The sequence below is a fragment of the Cetorhinus maximus genome, chromosome 1, assembly GCF_964194155.1.
Source record: "Cetorhinus maximus chromosome 1, sCetMax3.hap1.1, whole genome shotgun sequence".
NCBI lineage: Eukaryota > Metazoa > Chordata > Chondrichthyes > Lamniformes > Cetorhinidae > Cetorhinus > Cetorhinus maximus.
Genome location: NC_135879.1, coordinates 153,848,926 through 153,865,397, shown reverse-complemented (window position 1 = coordinate 153,865,397; position 16,472 = coordinate 153,848,926). Strand labels below are relative to the sequence as shown.

Sequence of the window (16,472 nt, the reverse complement as noted above, 5' to 3'; positions counted from 1 at the left end):
TGGCCCACAGGTAATGTTTCCATTTCCCTCCGTTATTAGTTAGTGTACCCCAGGTGTGCAAATCAATGTTTAGGGCCTAAATGTTACACTTGCAAACATCCTTGAAGCAGAACTTTGGGGGTCCTGCTGATCTTTCTGCCTCTGGCTGCCTCGCCATACAGAAACAACTCTGGATTGCATTCATCTTACATTCTCTGAACGTGCTCGAGCCAGCGAAATCACTTCTGCTTGAGTGCTAGAATAGGCGGGAGATTTGCCTTTGAGAGAATTATTGCATTTGGGATTTTGTCCTTTCGTGAGATGCCGTGGATGCACTGCAGACATCAAAGGTGAAAATTGTTGCGCCTCCTTTCTCTATAGCTCTATGTCATCCATGCTTCATAGTTGTACTACAAGGTGCTGACAACCCAGGTCTCATAAACCAATGCCTTAGTCTGGCTTGTTTTTCCATGCACATTTTGTGGGTCAGCCAAAGGTTGTAGCTGTTTTCCCTATGCTTGTATTGAGTTCTGCAACAAGAGTCAAATAAATGTCAGAGTGGACCCATGGTAGTAGAATTTGCTAACCGCTTCTAGCATGGTAATAGAAACAGAAAATGCTGGTAAAACTCAGCAAGTCTGCAGCATCTGTGGAGAGAAACAGAATTAATGTTTCGAGTCCATATGACTCTTCAGAGCTAAAGAACCCTCTCCACAGATGCTGCCAGGCTTGATGAGATTTACCAGCATTTTCTGTTTTTGTTTCAGTTTTCCAGCATCCGCAGTATTTTGTTTTTACTTCTAGCAGGGTGTTATGTAGTGTGATCAAGAGCAGAGGTGTGAGACTCTGTCCCATTACCATGTTTTTTTTAAGGCTTATAGTAAGGGTGAGTAAGTTATGGGCAAGGGAGAGACAATCCATTAGCTTATGTAACTGAGTTTTTGTGTGAGCAGCTAGCACAGCATCATCTGCGCAGAGGAATTTTCTGATCAACATGTGCTGTATTTTTGTCTTCATTTTAGTCTGGATAGAGCTTGCCGCCTGACGTAGCATGCAGGTAAACTTCCATATCTGCAGGACAGACAAAGGTCAGGAGTTATGGAGAAGAAAATATCAAACGAATTATGGGCTGGGACACAGCCCTGTTTCACTCCAATTTTCACCTTGTAATCCATTATTCACCCTGAAACTGTCAGAAGTGGTGTGTCAAACTGTACAGTTGTCATGTCATGTGTCATTGAGTTGGATGATGTGCCTGTTAGAGTTGAATAGCTGGCAGTATGTGTAAGCTGTGAGATGTGAGTGTAAGGCTTGCAGCAGAGCTAAATGCATGGGGGTGAGGAGAAGCTATGAATGGGAAATATGAGTTGTGGTTGATAGAGATTGTTGGTAAGTGAATGAAGGGAAGAGGTGAGTTTAGCAGTGTGTGAGTCTCGTGGTTTATTTGTGAGGATGTAGCATTTGAAGATGCATTCACTGACCTTGATCACTTATGTGAGGTTATGAAGCGTCTTGCAGCACTACACCTAGGTCCTCGGGGCTACATTGCTGGCATTGACCTTGAGAGCAATCTGCTCCTGCTGTCTTCTTATGAAAAGAAAGACTTGTATTTATATCACGCTTTTCATGACCACCGGACATCTCAATGCACTTGACTGCTAATAAAGTACTTTTTGAAGGCAGTCATTGTTGTGATGTAGGAAATGTGGCAGCCAGTTTTCACACAGCAAATTCCCACAAACAGCAATGGATAACGACCAGATTGATCGAGGGATAAATATTGACAAGTACACTAGATAACTCCCTTGCTTTTTGTTGAAACTGTGCCATGGGATTTTTTTACATCCACCTAAGCAAAATGTCTCATCCAAAAGACAGCACCTCCGAGAGTGCAGCACTCTCCCAGTACTGCACTGGAGCATGAGCCTTGATTGTTGTGCTGATGTCCTGGAATGAAACTTGAACTCAGAACCTTATGACTCGGAGACAAGAGTGCTGCCAACTGATCCACAGCTGACACATTAGCCACATCTGTCTGGAGGCCCTCCTGGCACCCTGGGGATAAAGAATCTCCCTCTTCTTGCACCAGTACCTCCAGTGCTGAGCCAGAGAACCTTGGGACATGCTGCCTGCCATGTTGTGTATTTATTACTCTTAAAGGTCGGACTTTCTTCCCCAGCTACTTACAGCGCCTGCTGTAGATAGAATCTTTTCAAAGTTGCAGGTAAAATTACAGGCTAGTCAGTCTAACCTCGTTGGTGTGGAAGTTACTGTAAAGAATTCTGAGGGACAGAATATATCTGCACTTGGGGGGACATGGATTAATCAGGGATATTCTGCATGGATTTGTTAAGGGAAGGTCGCGTTTGACAAACTTGATCGAATTTTTTGAGGAGATAACTAGGAGTGTTGACATGCGTTTGACTTGGTCTACATGGACTTTAGCAAGGCTTTTGGTATGGTCCCCCATAGCAGACTGGTCAAGAAAGTAAGAGCCCATGGGATCCAAAGCAAAGTGGCACATTGGATCCAAAATTGACTGAGAGGCAGGAAGCAGAGGGTGATGGTAGAAGGATGTCTCTGTGACTGGAAGTCTGTTTCCAGCGGGTTCCACAGGGATTGGTGCTGGGGCCCTTGCTGTTTGTGTGCATAAATGATTTGGACTTAAATGTAGAGGGTATGATCAAGAAGTTCGCAGATGACATGAAAATTGGTAGGGTGATAAATAGTGAGGAGGATAACTGTAAACTGCAGGATGATATCAATGGACTGGTCAGGTGGGTAGAGCAGTGGCAAATGGAATTCAACCTAGAAAAGTGTGAGGTTATGCACTTGGGGTGGGCAAATAAGGCAAGGGGTTACACTGTGAATAGTAGGACCCTGGAAAGTATTAAAGATCAGTGGGACCTTGGTGTGCACATCCACAGATCCCTGAAGGTTGCAGGGCAGGTAGATGAGGTGGTTAAGAAGGCATATGGAATACTTGCCTTTATTAGCCGAGGCATAGAATACACGAGCAGGGAGGTTATGCTGGAACTGTATAAAACACTGGTTAGGCCACAACTGGAGTACTGCGTGCAGTTCTGTTCACCACATTATAGGAAGGATGTGATTACACTGGAGAGGGTGCAGAGGAGATTTACCAGGATGCTGCCTGGGCTGGAAGGTCTGAGCTATGAGGAAAGATTCGATAGGCTGGAGTTGTTTTCCTTGGAGCAGCGAAGGTTGAGAGGGGACCCGATAGAGGTGTATAAGATTATGAAGGACATAGGCTGGAGAGGAAGGCACTTTTTCCATTAGTAGAGGGGTCAATAACCAGGGGGAATAGATTTAAGGTAAGAGATAGAAGGCTAAGAGGGGAGTTGAGGAGAATTTTTTTCACCCAGAGAGTGTGGGCATCTGGAACTCTCTGCCTGAAAGGGTGGTTGAGTCAGAAACACTTGTAATATTTAAGGAGTATTTAGACATTCACTTGTGTTGCCATAGTCTTCCAGTGCTAGAAAATGGGTTTCGTGTACTCAGATCTTTGTTGACTGGCGCGGACATGATAGGCCAAATGGCCTCCTTCTGTGCTGTAAACGTCTATCAGTCTGTAAAAGAATGGGTAGGGGCCTTTTAACCCTTCTATCCTATTCTGCCATTCAGTGAGATCATAGCTGGTCTGAGATCTAATTCCATATACTCACTTTTGCCCCATATCCCTTGATACCTTTGACTGGCAGAACAGCTTTAAGCGTAGCTGGCTCACCTGCTGAAGAATGTGGTGCACTGATACACATGGCAGCAGTGTTATCATCTATAAAATGCGCTGCAGCAACTCACCACAAGGCTCCTTCCACAACACCTTCCAAACCCATGACCTCTCACCTAGAAGCACAAGGGGAGCAGATACATTTTAATAGATATATTTTTGAAATATCGGGAGTTGAGAGCACAAAAGAGGAGATGAGCACTGGGCAGATAAGCCCTGATCTTATTGAATGGCGGGGCATGCTTGAGAGGCCGAATGGCCTATTCCTGCTGCTATTTATTATGTTTTTATATTCTTATACATGGGAACACCACCACCTGCAAGTTCCTGTCCAAGTCATACACCACCCTGACTTGGAAATATATCAGTATTCCTTCACTGTTGCTGGGTTCTGGAACTCCCTCCTTAACATACTGTGGGTGTACCTACACCTCAGGGACTGCAGCTCACCACCATCTTCTCAAGGGCAATAAATGAGGGCCTTACCAATGATTCCTACATCCCATGAATGAATTTTTAAAAATTACCTCACATTTCTTTGGATTGAATTCTATTTGCTACTTTCTGCCCACCTGATTGGTCCAAAAACATCTTCATGGCAGTCTGCAACTTTTTTCCTCACTATTAACCACATGACCAATTTTTGTATCATTTGAAAATGCATTAATTATGACTCCTACAATTAAGTCTAAATTATTGATACACAGAAGGGACCCAGTACAAACTGCACGGAACCCCACTCGAAACAGCCTTCCAATCGCACAAACACACGTTGACCAATATGCTTTGCTTCCTACCATTGAGCCAATTTTGGATCCAACTTGCCACTTTCCCTTGGATCCCATGAGCCTTTAATTTTCTGACCAGTCTGCCATGGGACTTGTTAAAATCCATGGAGACTATATCAAGTGTGTTACCCTCATCAATCCTCCTTGATATCTCCTCAAAAAATTGAATCAAGTTAGTCAGACATGACTTTCCCTTAACAAAGGAATCAAAAGGGAATCAACTTTGGAATCAAAAACACAATTTCTAAATTTGTGGATGACATCAATTTGGAAGTGGTGAGGGTGGTGGTGGCAAGTCAATACTGAGGAGGACTACAATAAATAACTGCAATAAGTTACAGGAGGACATGCAGAATGGTAATGTTTGGTAAACGAAATTCAACACAGATAAGTGTGAGGATGTACATTTTGGTAGTAAGAATAGGGAGATCACATTACTTGGAGGGTGCAGGTCTAAGTGAGGTAGAAAAACAAAGCGATCTTGGAGCACAAATACACAAATCATTAAAAGTTGCGTCACAGGTTAGCAACGCCTTAAAAAAAGCAAACCAAGCAGTAGGTTTTACTTCTAGAAGGATAGAATTGAAAAGTAGGGGAGTTATACTAAACCTATATTGAATCTTGGTTAGACCACACTTACAGTACTGTGTGCAACTCCAGTTGCCATATTATAAAAAGAATCTAGAGACACTGGAGAGGGTGCAGAGAAGATTAACCAGGATGATGTCAGAAATGTATGAGTATACATACCAGGAAAAGATTGACAGGCTGGGTCTCTTCCCTCTTAAAAAATGAAGAATGACCCATAGAGAGATCTTTAAAATTAGGAAAGTTTTGATAGAGTGGATACAGAGAGAATGTTTCCTCTTGTGAGGAAGAGCATAATTAGAGTCCATCAATAACAGATAGTTACCAAAAAATCCAATAGGGGATTCAGAAGAAACTTCTTTACCCAAGGAATGGCGAGAATGAGGAATTTGCTACCAGTGGCTATTCACCTCATCAAATTCAACTGCCCTCTGGTATGATTATTAAATATCACCGAGATGGAAAATTCTTTAACCTCAGTCATCTCCGTGCCGAAACTAAACTCATCACCATAGACATACATGATCTACGGTTTGCGGATGACTGCAGTATTGTTGCCATATTTGGAAGCTACTCTCGATCTCTTCAATTTTGCATACAAGAGACTTGGCCTGCCCTTGAATGTTGTCGAAACAAAACTCATATCAATCCACACCTGGTCAGTCAAATATCTTACCTCCCATATATGTTGAAGGAGAGATTCAGGAATATGTCAACATTTCCCACACCTCAAGGTAGTGTCCGAGGCCCAACCATCTTCAGCTGCTTCATCAGTGACATTTCTTCCGTCATAAGGTCAGAAGTGGGGATGTTCGCTAATGATTGCACAATGTTCAGCACCATTTGCGACTCCTCAGATACTGAAGCAGTGCATTTCCAAATAAAACAAGACCTGGATAATTTTCGGGCTTGGGCTTACAAGTGACTAGCGAGATTTGCACCACACAAGTGCCAGGCAATGACCATCTCCAACAAGGGAGAATTGAACCATCACCCCATGACATTCAATGGTATTACCATTGCTGAATCCCCCACTATCAGCCTTCCTGGGGGTTGATCGGAAACGAAATTGGACTAGTCATAAAAAGACTTTGGCTACAAGAGCCAGTCAGAGATTAGGAATTCTGCGGCGAGTAACTCACATCCTGACTCCCCAAAGCCTGTCCACCATCTACAAGGCATAAGTCAGGAGTGTGATGAAATACTCACCACTTTCCTGGATGAGTGCAGCCCCAAAAACACTCAAGAAGCTTGACACCATCCAGAACAAATCAGCCCGCTTGATTGGCACCCCATCCACATCATTCACGCTTTCCACTACCAACACGCAGCAGCAGTGTGTACCATCTACAAGATGCACTGCAGGAAGTCACCAAGCCTCCTTAGGTAGCACCTTCCAAACCCACAATCACTAACATCTGGAAGGACAAGGGCAGCAGACACCACCACCTGGAAGTTCCCCTCCAAGTCACTCATCATCCTGACTTGGAACTATATCGCTGTTCCTTCACTGTCGCTGGGTCAAAATCCTGGAACTCCCTCCCTAACACCGCTGTGGGTGTACCTGCACCACATGGACTGCAGCAGTTCAAGAAGGAACCTCACCACCACCTTCTCAAGGGCAATTTGGGATGGGCAATAAATGCTGGCGTAACCAGTGATGTTCACACCCCATGAACAAATAAAAAATACCTTGGCAACCACCTCTCTCAAAATACCTTGACAAGGAGATCCAACACTGGATCTGCTGCGCCAGCTCAGCTTTATAAAAACTATGGCAATGAGTGTTTGACGACAAAGATCGCAAGTCAACAAAAGTCCAAGTGTACAGAGCAGTGTCGTCATCACATTCCTGTACTGCAGTGAGACCTGGCCTGTGTATCAGTGGCACATAACAGTACTGGAGAAATTCCATCAGCAATATCTCTGCTGTATCCTCCAGATTCAATGGGAGGACCATTGAACAAGCGCCAGTGTCATTCTTGAAGCCAACTCCACAAGCATTCAGGCAAAACTGCAAAATCAACTATGAAGGACCAGACACTGTGGGTGGAATCTTCTGCCCCCACAGGAGGCGAGGAAGTAGGGGGGAGGGCCTGAAAATTAGGTGGGTTGGTATCGAGACCAATACCTGATGCCTTCCCGCCTTCAGCTGAAGTGAGTTCTGGGTGGGGAGGCCCGTAGTTGACCTTCCCGCCCTACCTCCATTTGAGACCCCTCAAGTGGCCAATTAAAGACCACTTTGGCTTGTTGCACCTCTGTTGCAGCTTTCTCAACAACACTCGTGCAGCCTGCACAACTGGTTAAACTGTGCAGGCTGCATGTCAGCTGGAGGGGGGAAGTCCCTTGATCTACACTAATTTGCGGCTGACAGCCACCCCCCTACCCTTGATGCCTAACTCATGGGCCCCCTCTCCTCACAACCCCACCTCCCCCCCAATGGCATTTACCTTTTTATTGAGTTTCTCTGTGATTCTGGGACTCTGGGGTGTGTTGTTCCAGCAGCAGCCATGGCCTCCTCCGCGGTGCTACCGAGTGCAAGAGCTGCTAGTCTCTAATTGGCCGGCAGCTCTAGGTGGGCTGGATGTCATATCCTGGGGTCCTCTGTCAGGAGGAAGGCCTTCCACTGTCTACTTAACTGTCTGATGGCAGAAGATACGGCGGGCCTTCCTCTTCAGAGTCAGCACGGGTGTCAGACAGCACACCAGACATCTGCCGAAACAGAAGATTCCGCCTGTATCCTGATGGTCCAAAAGCATCTTCCCCACCAGATCCTGTTTCCTCAACCCTCAAATGGCCAGCGTTCCAGGGGATGACAAACACCTCAAAGACTCTGATGCTCTCCTTGAAGTTCAGCAGCATTGACAATGACTGGGAGGAGTTTACTACCAATCATTCAAAATGGTGACAACTTGTCCATCAAGCTGCTTCACGTTGAGTCCAAATGCCTTAATGTTGAGCCAGAGCGACAGTAATGAAGGAAAAAGGAAGCAAATCCTTTACTCCGATCTCCTACCAGAGGAAATTTTTTTTCACCCAGAGGGTGGTTGGAGTCTGGAACAAACTTCCTGAAAGGTGGTGGAAGCAGGTTCGATCAAGGTATTCAAAAGGGAATTGGATTGCTACCAGAGAACGGGGATAAGGCAGGAGAGTGGGACTAGGTGGAATGCTCTTTCAGAGAGCCAGTGCAGAGTCGATGGGTCAAATGGCCTCCTTCTGCACTGCAAAGATACTGTGGTATTGTGATAGCTCATGGGACGTCTTCCCTATGTGCCCAAAGATCTGCGGGTTGAGAATCGGCCTGTTTAGTCACATAAGGATCCATGGCAGAAACTCACAACACTAAAGTCGTGATGTCATTCTCAAATCGAGAGATAGCTGACGATGACCATGGTGGGTGTTTTGAAGCAAATAGCATGGATGCATTTAAGAGGAAGCTAGACAAGCATTTGAGGGAGAAAGGAATAGATGGCTATGATGTTGGATTTAAATGAGGAATGATGGTAGGAGGCTTGAGTGGAGCATAAACACCAGCATGAACAGGTTGGGCCGAATGGCCTTTCAGTGTCATATCCAGTGTTTGTAACCCTATGCAGAACAGTGTTATAGAATTTGTTAACCACTAAATCATGGGTAGAATTTTCCCCCAGTTGGGGGGGGTTGTACGGGGGCGGGTGCACCGATCGGGTCCGCGCCACCATTTTACGTGAGCTGGCCAATTAAGGCCCGCCCAGCGTGACCCGCACCCGGAAGCGCTGAGCGCTCCCTGTGCGGGTGGGGTTCCCTGAGTTGGGAGTGCGCTCTTTCGTGCGCATGCGCGCGAAAAAGTGCAGAAATCTCCCTGAGGCACGGAGGTACCTCGGGGAGATTAGTTTCACTTATGAAATATTGATTAAAGGTAAACAAAAATTTTAAGGACATGTCCCCTCATGTGGAACTGTCACATGAGCTGGGACATGTCCATTAATTTTATGAAAAACTTTTAAAACACTTTAAAAACGCACACCTGTGGATGAGGTTCCATGAAAAATGCAAAGGCCGCCTGGGCTCTTTGCATGCCCACCAACCTTAGGGTTGGATGGGTGGCTCAATTTATTAGTTTAATTGATATTTAAATGGCCATAATAGGCCTTTGACAGTTCGGCGGGCGTGCAGCCGACTCGGCTGTGCGCCCACTGAATTGAAAATCTAAATGACGTGCGATGACATCGGGATGCACGCCTGATGTCACCGCGCGTTATTTTACGCCTCGACGAGTGAGGCCGAAGATTCTGCCCCGTATGTGGATAATTGAGAATCAAGATGTTGCTAATTGCATTTCTAATTAGTACAAAAAAAGAGACACCATTGTTGGTTTTATGATCTCAGTACTTCGCACAGTGTACGCACTTGTACTTTAACCTTTTTTTTAGCATTTTTGGCAAAATAGCAAACTAAAAGAAGAGTGTGCAAGTACTTTTTGATTGTATTTTGCTTCCTGGATTACTGAAATAATAGAAATATGTTCAGTAAATATACACAATAAGTGCATTTATCTCTATTGTGTGAGTGCATGTAAGGCAATTTCTACTAAAGTTAGTGCATGTGGCAAAAAGGTGTTGCCGCAGCAGCAACTGTGGCTAGTTACTAACTTCAGTTGGAGAATACTGGTCTAAACTATCTTAAAGCAGCATATATATGAATACTATGGTTTTTAAAACATATTGTTTAATTTTCCAAGAAGAAGCTGATCTCTTCACCTAATCCTTTGTTTTGCAGATACAGTCATTTGGATGGTGACCCCAGGGAGGTTTCGCCAGTAATTGATCAGTTTTTTGACTGTGTCTGGCAGCTGATGGAACATTTCCCATGTGCCTTTGAATTCAATGAAAGATTTCTGCTGCACATTCATCATCATGTCTACTCCTGCCAATTCGGCAACTTTATTTGTAACAACAATAAAGAGAGCAAAGAGCTAAGGTAAAGTGAATTTTAAAGATTTTGTTTATGGTTTGCCATTATGCATTCATTCTGTTAATCATCAGTTAGTCTGAATTTTTATGTAACAGCTGCATAAGTTTGAATTGTCCACAACAAAGGTACAATTTATTTCTTTAGCCAGCTGAGATATTGAGGCTGATTCCACAAGTTGTGTTGCCAGCACCAATCATGCGAGTAGGGTTTGCTACTAGACTCAGTGAATTGAGCTTTGTTGTTCACCTAAATTACTGAAGGTGCTGTTATTTAGCCAGACAACACTGTGGAAGCAGAGGGCAATTGTACATTCATGTACTTTGTTGTGGCACAGCGGCTGATAAATGCTGAGCTGTTCAAATCCCAGAGGGAAACTTGAAATAACTGGCACAACTATTTTACAATTTGTATTTCGAGATGCGTACCTTGAATTCAGTAATAATAAGACCACCGAGGTTTCTTACAAAACTAAATTAAACCTTTATTAATAAAAAAATGATTTTAAGCACATACATAGGTTTACAAATTTCTGCCATGATAACTCCAAGCTCCCCTAGCTAATCTAACTCCCAGTTACGTTTCCGTTAAGGCAACAGTAAAACACGTAGATTTTAAAAGACCCAGGCAAAGTAATACGAAACCCCGAACAGTCGAATTCAAAGTGAGTTTTCTTGACTTCAGTTCGTATAGACAGCAACGTGAGGCTTAGAGGCTGGAGGCCTCTTGTTGGATCTTAGAACGCCTTCCTCTTACACACAACCTCATCTCCTTTATACAAGTTTCTCCCTTTTTAATGTTAACCCCATTGTCCCAATATCTCTTTTCAGCTCTACTTTTCTAATAATAAAAATCTTTCATAGTATCAATTTTAACAGTAAGCTTTGGGAAAAATAAACACACTGCTTGGCTTCTTCTGGCTAAGTATAACATTTGACCACCTCTTTTGAAATTCAAATAACTCTGGTTTATCTAAAATGCTAATTTTCCCTTTACACCCCATGTTTACCTGTTTAACATTTCAAATCTAGCCTCTCTTCTTATACATCAAAGCCTTCAGACCAGCTGTCTTTAATTCAATTAAGTGTCCCCCCCAACACACACATACAGACACACACTATTCCTACCTTACAATAAATTCCAGTAATATTATGAATATTATTATATTTTCCTGATACCCCCCTCCTTACAAAAAAATGAACCGTCATAATTTAAAAAGACAGCTTCATTTTCTTAACCCATTTTACATTACTTCTGATACTTGTTACACTATTACATTACCAGATGCATGCACTAACATAACAATATATATAGAAATTCTTGGTATCAACAGAAATCATTCCAGTCCCGTGTCCAGGTTTTAAGTGTCTAATTTTCCTTTAACTTTAAACTATTGACAATGCATCGACAATCAGATTTTCTCGTCCAACCATATGTACAATCTGTAGATTAAATGGTTGCAGTAATAAACTCAATCTGAATAGCACTTGCACTTCTGTCTCAAAATTTGTCCATAAACTTTAAAGGATTGTGGTCTGTATAAACAATTGTTTCTGGTGAATTGTTTTCAACATAAATTTCAAAATGCTACAATGCTAACACCAGACCCAAAGTTTCCTTTTCGATTGTTGAATATCTTCTCTGTGGTACAGTCAACTTTCGTGAAAAATACCCTATTGGTTTTACAATTCCATTTTCATTATCTTTTAACAGTACAGCCCCAATGCCTACATCGCTTACGTCAACGGCCAACTTAAATTGCTTGGCATAATTGGGTACTGCCAAAACTTGTGTTGTAGTTAATACAGTCTTCAAACTTTCAAATGCCTTCTGACACTCCTGTGTCCATTGAAACTTCTTGTTCTTTTTTAGTAGTTCAGTTAATGGAGCAACCAGACTGCTAAAATTTGGTACAAATTTCTGGTAAAACCTACTCATGCCGAGGAATCTCAAAATTTCTCTTTTTGTTGTAGGCATGGGAAAATCCATGATAGCCTTGACTTTCACATCTCTCGGAGCCACCTTACCATGTCCAATGGCATGGCCTAGATATGTAACTTGTGCTTTTGCTAATTCACTTTTAGCCAAGTTCATCACCAAATTAGCTTCTTGTAATCGACAAAACAACTCTTCCAGATGCTGTAAATGCTCCTCCCACGTCTGACTGAAAACTATCAAGTCGTCAATATAAACAGCACAATTACTCAGACCTGCAATTACTTTGTTTGTCAGCCTTTGAAATGTTGCAGGTGCATTTTTCATATCAAATGGTATGACTTTAAACTGACATAGTCCATCTGGCGTCACAAAAGCTGATATCTCCTGTGCTATCTCCGATAATGGTACTTGCCGATATCCTCTTCTCAAGTCAACATTTATGATAAATTTTGATTGTCCCACTTTCTCAATACAATCTTCCAACCATGGTATAGGATATGAATCCACTTTTGTCACTGCATTCCCTTTCAATAGTCCATTCACAGTCTTAGTGTTCCATCTGGTTTGGGTAACAGCACAATAGGCGAAATCCAGTTACTGCAACTAGACCCAATGATATCATTTTGAAGCATGAATTTGATTTCTTTCTGTAATTTTGATAATTTTTCCAGATTTAATCCAAAAGAACGTTAACTCATTGAAGATGAAACTCCAGCACACACATCATGTATAGTCAATAATAAAAACAAAAAACTGCGGATGCTGGAAATCCAAAACAAAAACAGAATTACCTGGAAAAACTCAGCAGGTCTGGCAGCATCGGCAGAGAAGAACAAAGTTGACGTTTCGAGTCCTCATGACTCTTCAACAGAACTAAGTAAAAATAGGAGAGGGGTGAAATATAAACTGGTGAAATATCCAGCTTATATTTCACCCCTCTCCTATTTTTACTTAGTTCTGTTGAAGGGTCATGAGGACTCGAAACGTCAACTTTGTTCTCCTCCGCCGATGTTGCCAGACCTGCTGAGTTTTTCCAGGTAATTCTGTTTTTGTCATGTATAGTCAAATTTGTCCACCCCAGTTTATTCCCACAAATAGCTTTCTGTGACTACAATAGCTTTCCCAAACACTTTGACACTTGTCTGGAAGATAACTCTATATTACAATTAAATTTTCAAGCACCCCCTCATCCAATTTGATTAGAGGAAAATCCATTTCAGAATCCTGCATTTCTATCTCTCTCATTATCTACCTGTTCGCTTTGAAGTACCCTTTCTCTTTCCTTTTCTTTTTCTACTGCCTCCAGCTTAAGCTTTTTCATTTCCAACTGAATTTGAGCCCATTCCAATGAACCATCCCTTGCAGAACTCAGTCTCTCAGGTATTCTTACAATTTCAAATGCTGTGCTATACATTCAATTATGTCTGATTTCCTTACCCCTGCAGGTAACCCTAATCGTAACTTATCTGTCAATTCCATTAACGTAGCTTTATTTGCCTTTTATAAAACAATCAAAGTTATAACTTCAACTCCCAGATAAGTCTTAGCAACTGCCAAAGCCATCTTGCAGTCTCACCACTTAAAAAAAAACCTCACACCAACTCCTGAAGCAAGGGAATTCTGAGCAGCAGGTTGCAGAAATGTTTAAAGATTTTGTATGTGAAGGGGAAGTCTTTCCATGTGTACAGGGTGGAGTAGGTGAAGATATTAACAATTTAAGAGGGGCTAATCAATCCTTAATGTTGTGCGATAGTGATATTTGTTGTTCTTTTGAAATTCAAATTACTCTGGTTTATCTAAAAATGCAAATTTTCCCTTTACATCTCACATTCTAAAACTCCAGCCATGTTTACCTGTTTAACATTTCAACCTAGCTTCTCTTCTGATACATCAAAACCTTCAGACCAGCTGTCTTTAATTCAATTAAGTACACACACACACACACACACACACACACACACACACACCCACAAACACACACTATTCCCACCTTATAATAAATTCCAATAACATTATGAAAATTATTATATTTTCCTGATAACTTTGCTTACTAAAGTTCCAAAATGTAGGGTCAGCGCTTTAAGAGTGTTGCTTTTCTTCATTACCCACATAAAATGGGTGCTGCTTAGAAGGCCCTTCAGGCATTTTAAGATTTTATCTTTTGAAAGGGAGTCTAGTTGTTAGATTAAACATTTATTTCCTTGTGTACAAGCCCCTTTTTGTTAGGTAATGCTATTTTTTTTCAATCGTTGAACTTTTGGAACTTATTGTGTTTTTTTTGTCAGCTTTAGTCAAGATCTTATCTGCCATCTGTGGGGAGTCATCGTGTGCAATTTTCAATATGGCATTAACACAGTTCAGACCATGGACAATCCACTATGTATAGCACCACATAGAAACATAGAAAATAGGAGCAGGAGTAGGCCATTTGGCCCTTCGAGCTTGCTCACCATTCATCATGATCATGGCTGATCATCCAACTCAGTAGCCTGCTCGCGCTTTCTTCCCATTTCCTTTGATCCCTTTCACCCCAAGAGCTGTGTCTAACTCCTTCTTGAAAACATACAATGTTTTGGCCTCAACTACTTTCTGTGGTAACAAATTCCACAGGCTCACCACTCTCTGGATGAAGAAGTTTCTTCCCATCTCAGTCCTAAATGGTCTACCCCATATCCTCAGACTGTGACCCCTGGTTTTGGACTCCCCCACCATCGGGAACATCCTTCCTGCATCTACCCTGTCTAGTCCTGTTAGAAGTTTGTATGTTTCTATGAGATCCCTCCTCATTCTTCTGAACTCCAGTGAATATAATCCTAACCGACTCAACCTCTCCTCATATGTCAGTCCCGCCATCCCAGGAATCAGTCTGGTAAACCTTCGCTGCATTCCCTCTATAGCAAGAACATCCTTCCTCAGATAAGGAGACCAAAACTGCACACAATATTCCAGGTGTGGCCTCACCAAGGCCCTGTATAATTGCAGCAAGACATCCCTGCTCCTGTACTCGAATCCTCTCGCTATGAAGGCCAACATACCATTTGCCTTCTTTACCGCCTGCTGCACCTGCATGCTTACCTTCAATGACTGGTGTACGAGGATATCCAGGTCTCGTTGCGCATTCCCCGCTCTCAATTTATAGCCATTCAGATAATAATCTGCCTTTCTGTTTTTGCTCCCAAAGTGGATAACCTCACATTTATCCACATTATACTGCATCTGCCATGCATTTGCCCACTCATTCAGCTTGTCGAAATCACACTGAAGCATCTCTGCATCCTCCTCACAGCTCACCCTCCCACCCAGCTTTGTGTCATCTGCAAATTTGGAGATATTACATTTAGTTCCCTCATCTAAATCATTAATATATATTGTGAATAGCTGGGGTCCCAGCACCGATCCTTGCGGTACCCCACTAGTCACTTTGCCATTCGGAAAAAGACCTGTTTATTCCTACTCTTTATTTCCTGTCTGCCAATCAGCTTTCTATCCATCTCAATACACTATTCCCAATTCCATGCACTTTAATTTTACATGCTAATCTCTTATGTGGGAATTTGTTGAAAGCCTTCTGAAAGTCCAAATAAACCACATCCACTGGCTCCCCCTCAACAACTCTACTAGTTACACCCTCGAAAAATTCCAGTAGAGTTGTCAAGCGTGATTTCCCTTTCGTAAATCCATGCCGACTCTGTCCGATCCTGCCACTGTTTTCCAAGTGCTCAGCTATTAAATCTTTTATAATGGACTCTGGAATTTTACCCACTACCAATGTCTGGCTGACTGGTCTATAATTCCGTTTTCTCTCTACCTCCCTTTTTAAATAGTGGGGTTACATTAGCTGCCCTCCAACCTGTAGGAACTGTTCTAGAGTCTATAGAATCTTGGACGATGACCACCAATGCATCCACTGTTTCTAGGGCCACTTCCTTAAGTACTCTGGGACGTAGATCATCGGGCCCTGGGGATTTATCGGCCTTCAATCCCATCAATTTCCCCAACACCATTTCCCTACTAATACTGATTTCTTTCAGTTCCTCCCTCTCACTAAACCCTGTGTTCCCCAACATTTCTGGTATGTTATTTGTGTCCTCCTTTGTGAAGACAGAACCAAAGTATGTATTTAGTTAGTTAGCCATTTCTTTGTTCCCCATTATAAATCCCCCTGTTCATGACTGTAAGGGACCTACATTTGTCTTCACCAATCTTTTTCCTCTTCACATACCTATAGAAACTTATACAGTCAGTTTTTATGTTCCCCGCAAGCTTACTCTTGTACTCTATTTTCCTCTTCTTAATCAATCCCTAGGTCCTCCTTTGCTGAATTCTAATCTGCTCCCAATCCTCAGGTCTGTTGTTTTTTTTTAGCCAATTGGTATGCCTCTTCCTTGGATCTAATACTATCTCTAATTTCCCTTGTAAGCCATGGTATTGCCACCTTTCCTGTTTTACTTTTGCGCCAGACAGGAATAAACAATTGT

The 16,472-nt window shown here is 42.5% G+C and overlaps 1 protein-coding gene across 2 annotated transcripts in view; it reads left to right on the top strand.

Annotated features, from left to right (window-relative positions):
- The window catches only part of LOC144684590 (phosphatidylinositol-3-phosphate phosphatase MTMR7-like), a 136,802-nt gene that overhangs the window by 81,860 nt on the left and 38,470 nt on the right, over positions 1 to 16,472 (top strand). For both annotated transcript variants that reach the window (XM_078548583.1, XM_078548573.1), the window contains exon 11: positions 9,865 to 10,065. In XM_078548583.1, coding sequence (XP_078404709.1) covers positions 9,865 to 10,065 — 201 coding nt within the window. The remainder of the gene's footprint in view (positions 1 to 9,864; positions 10,066 to 16,472) is intronic.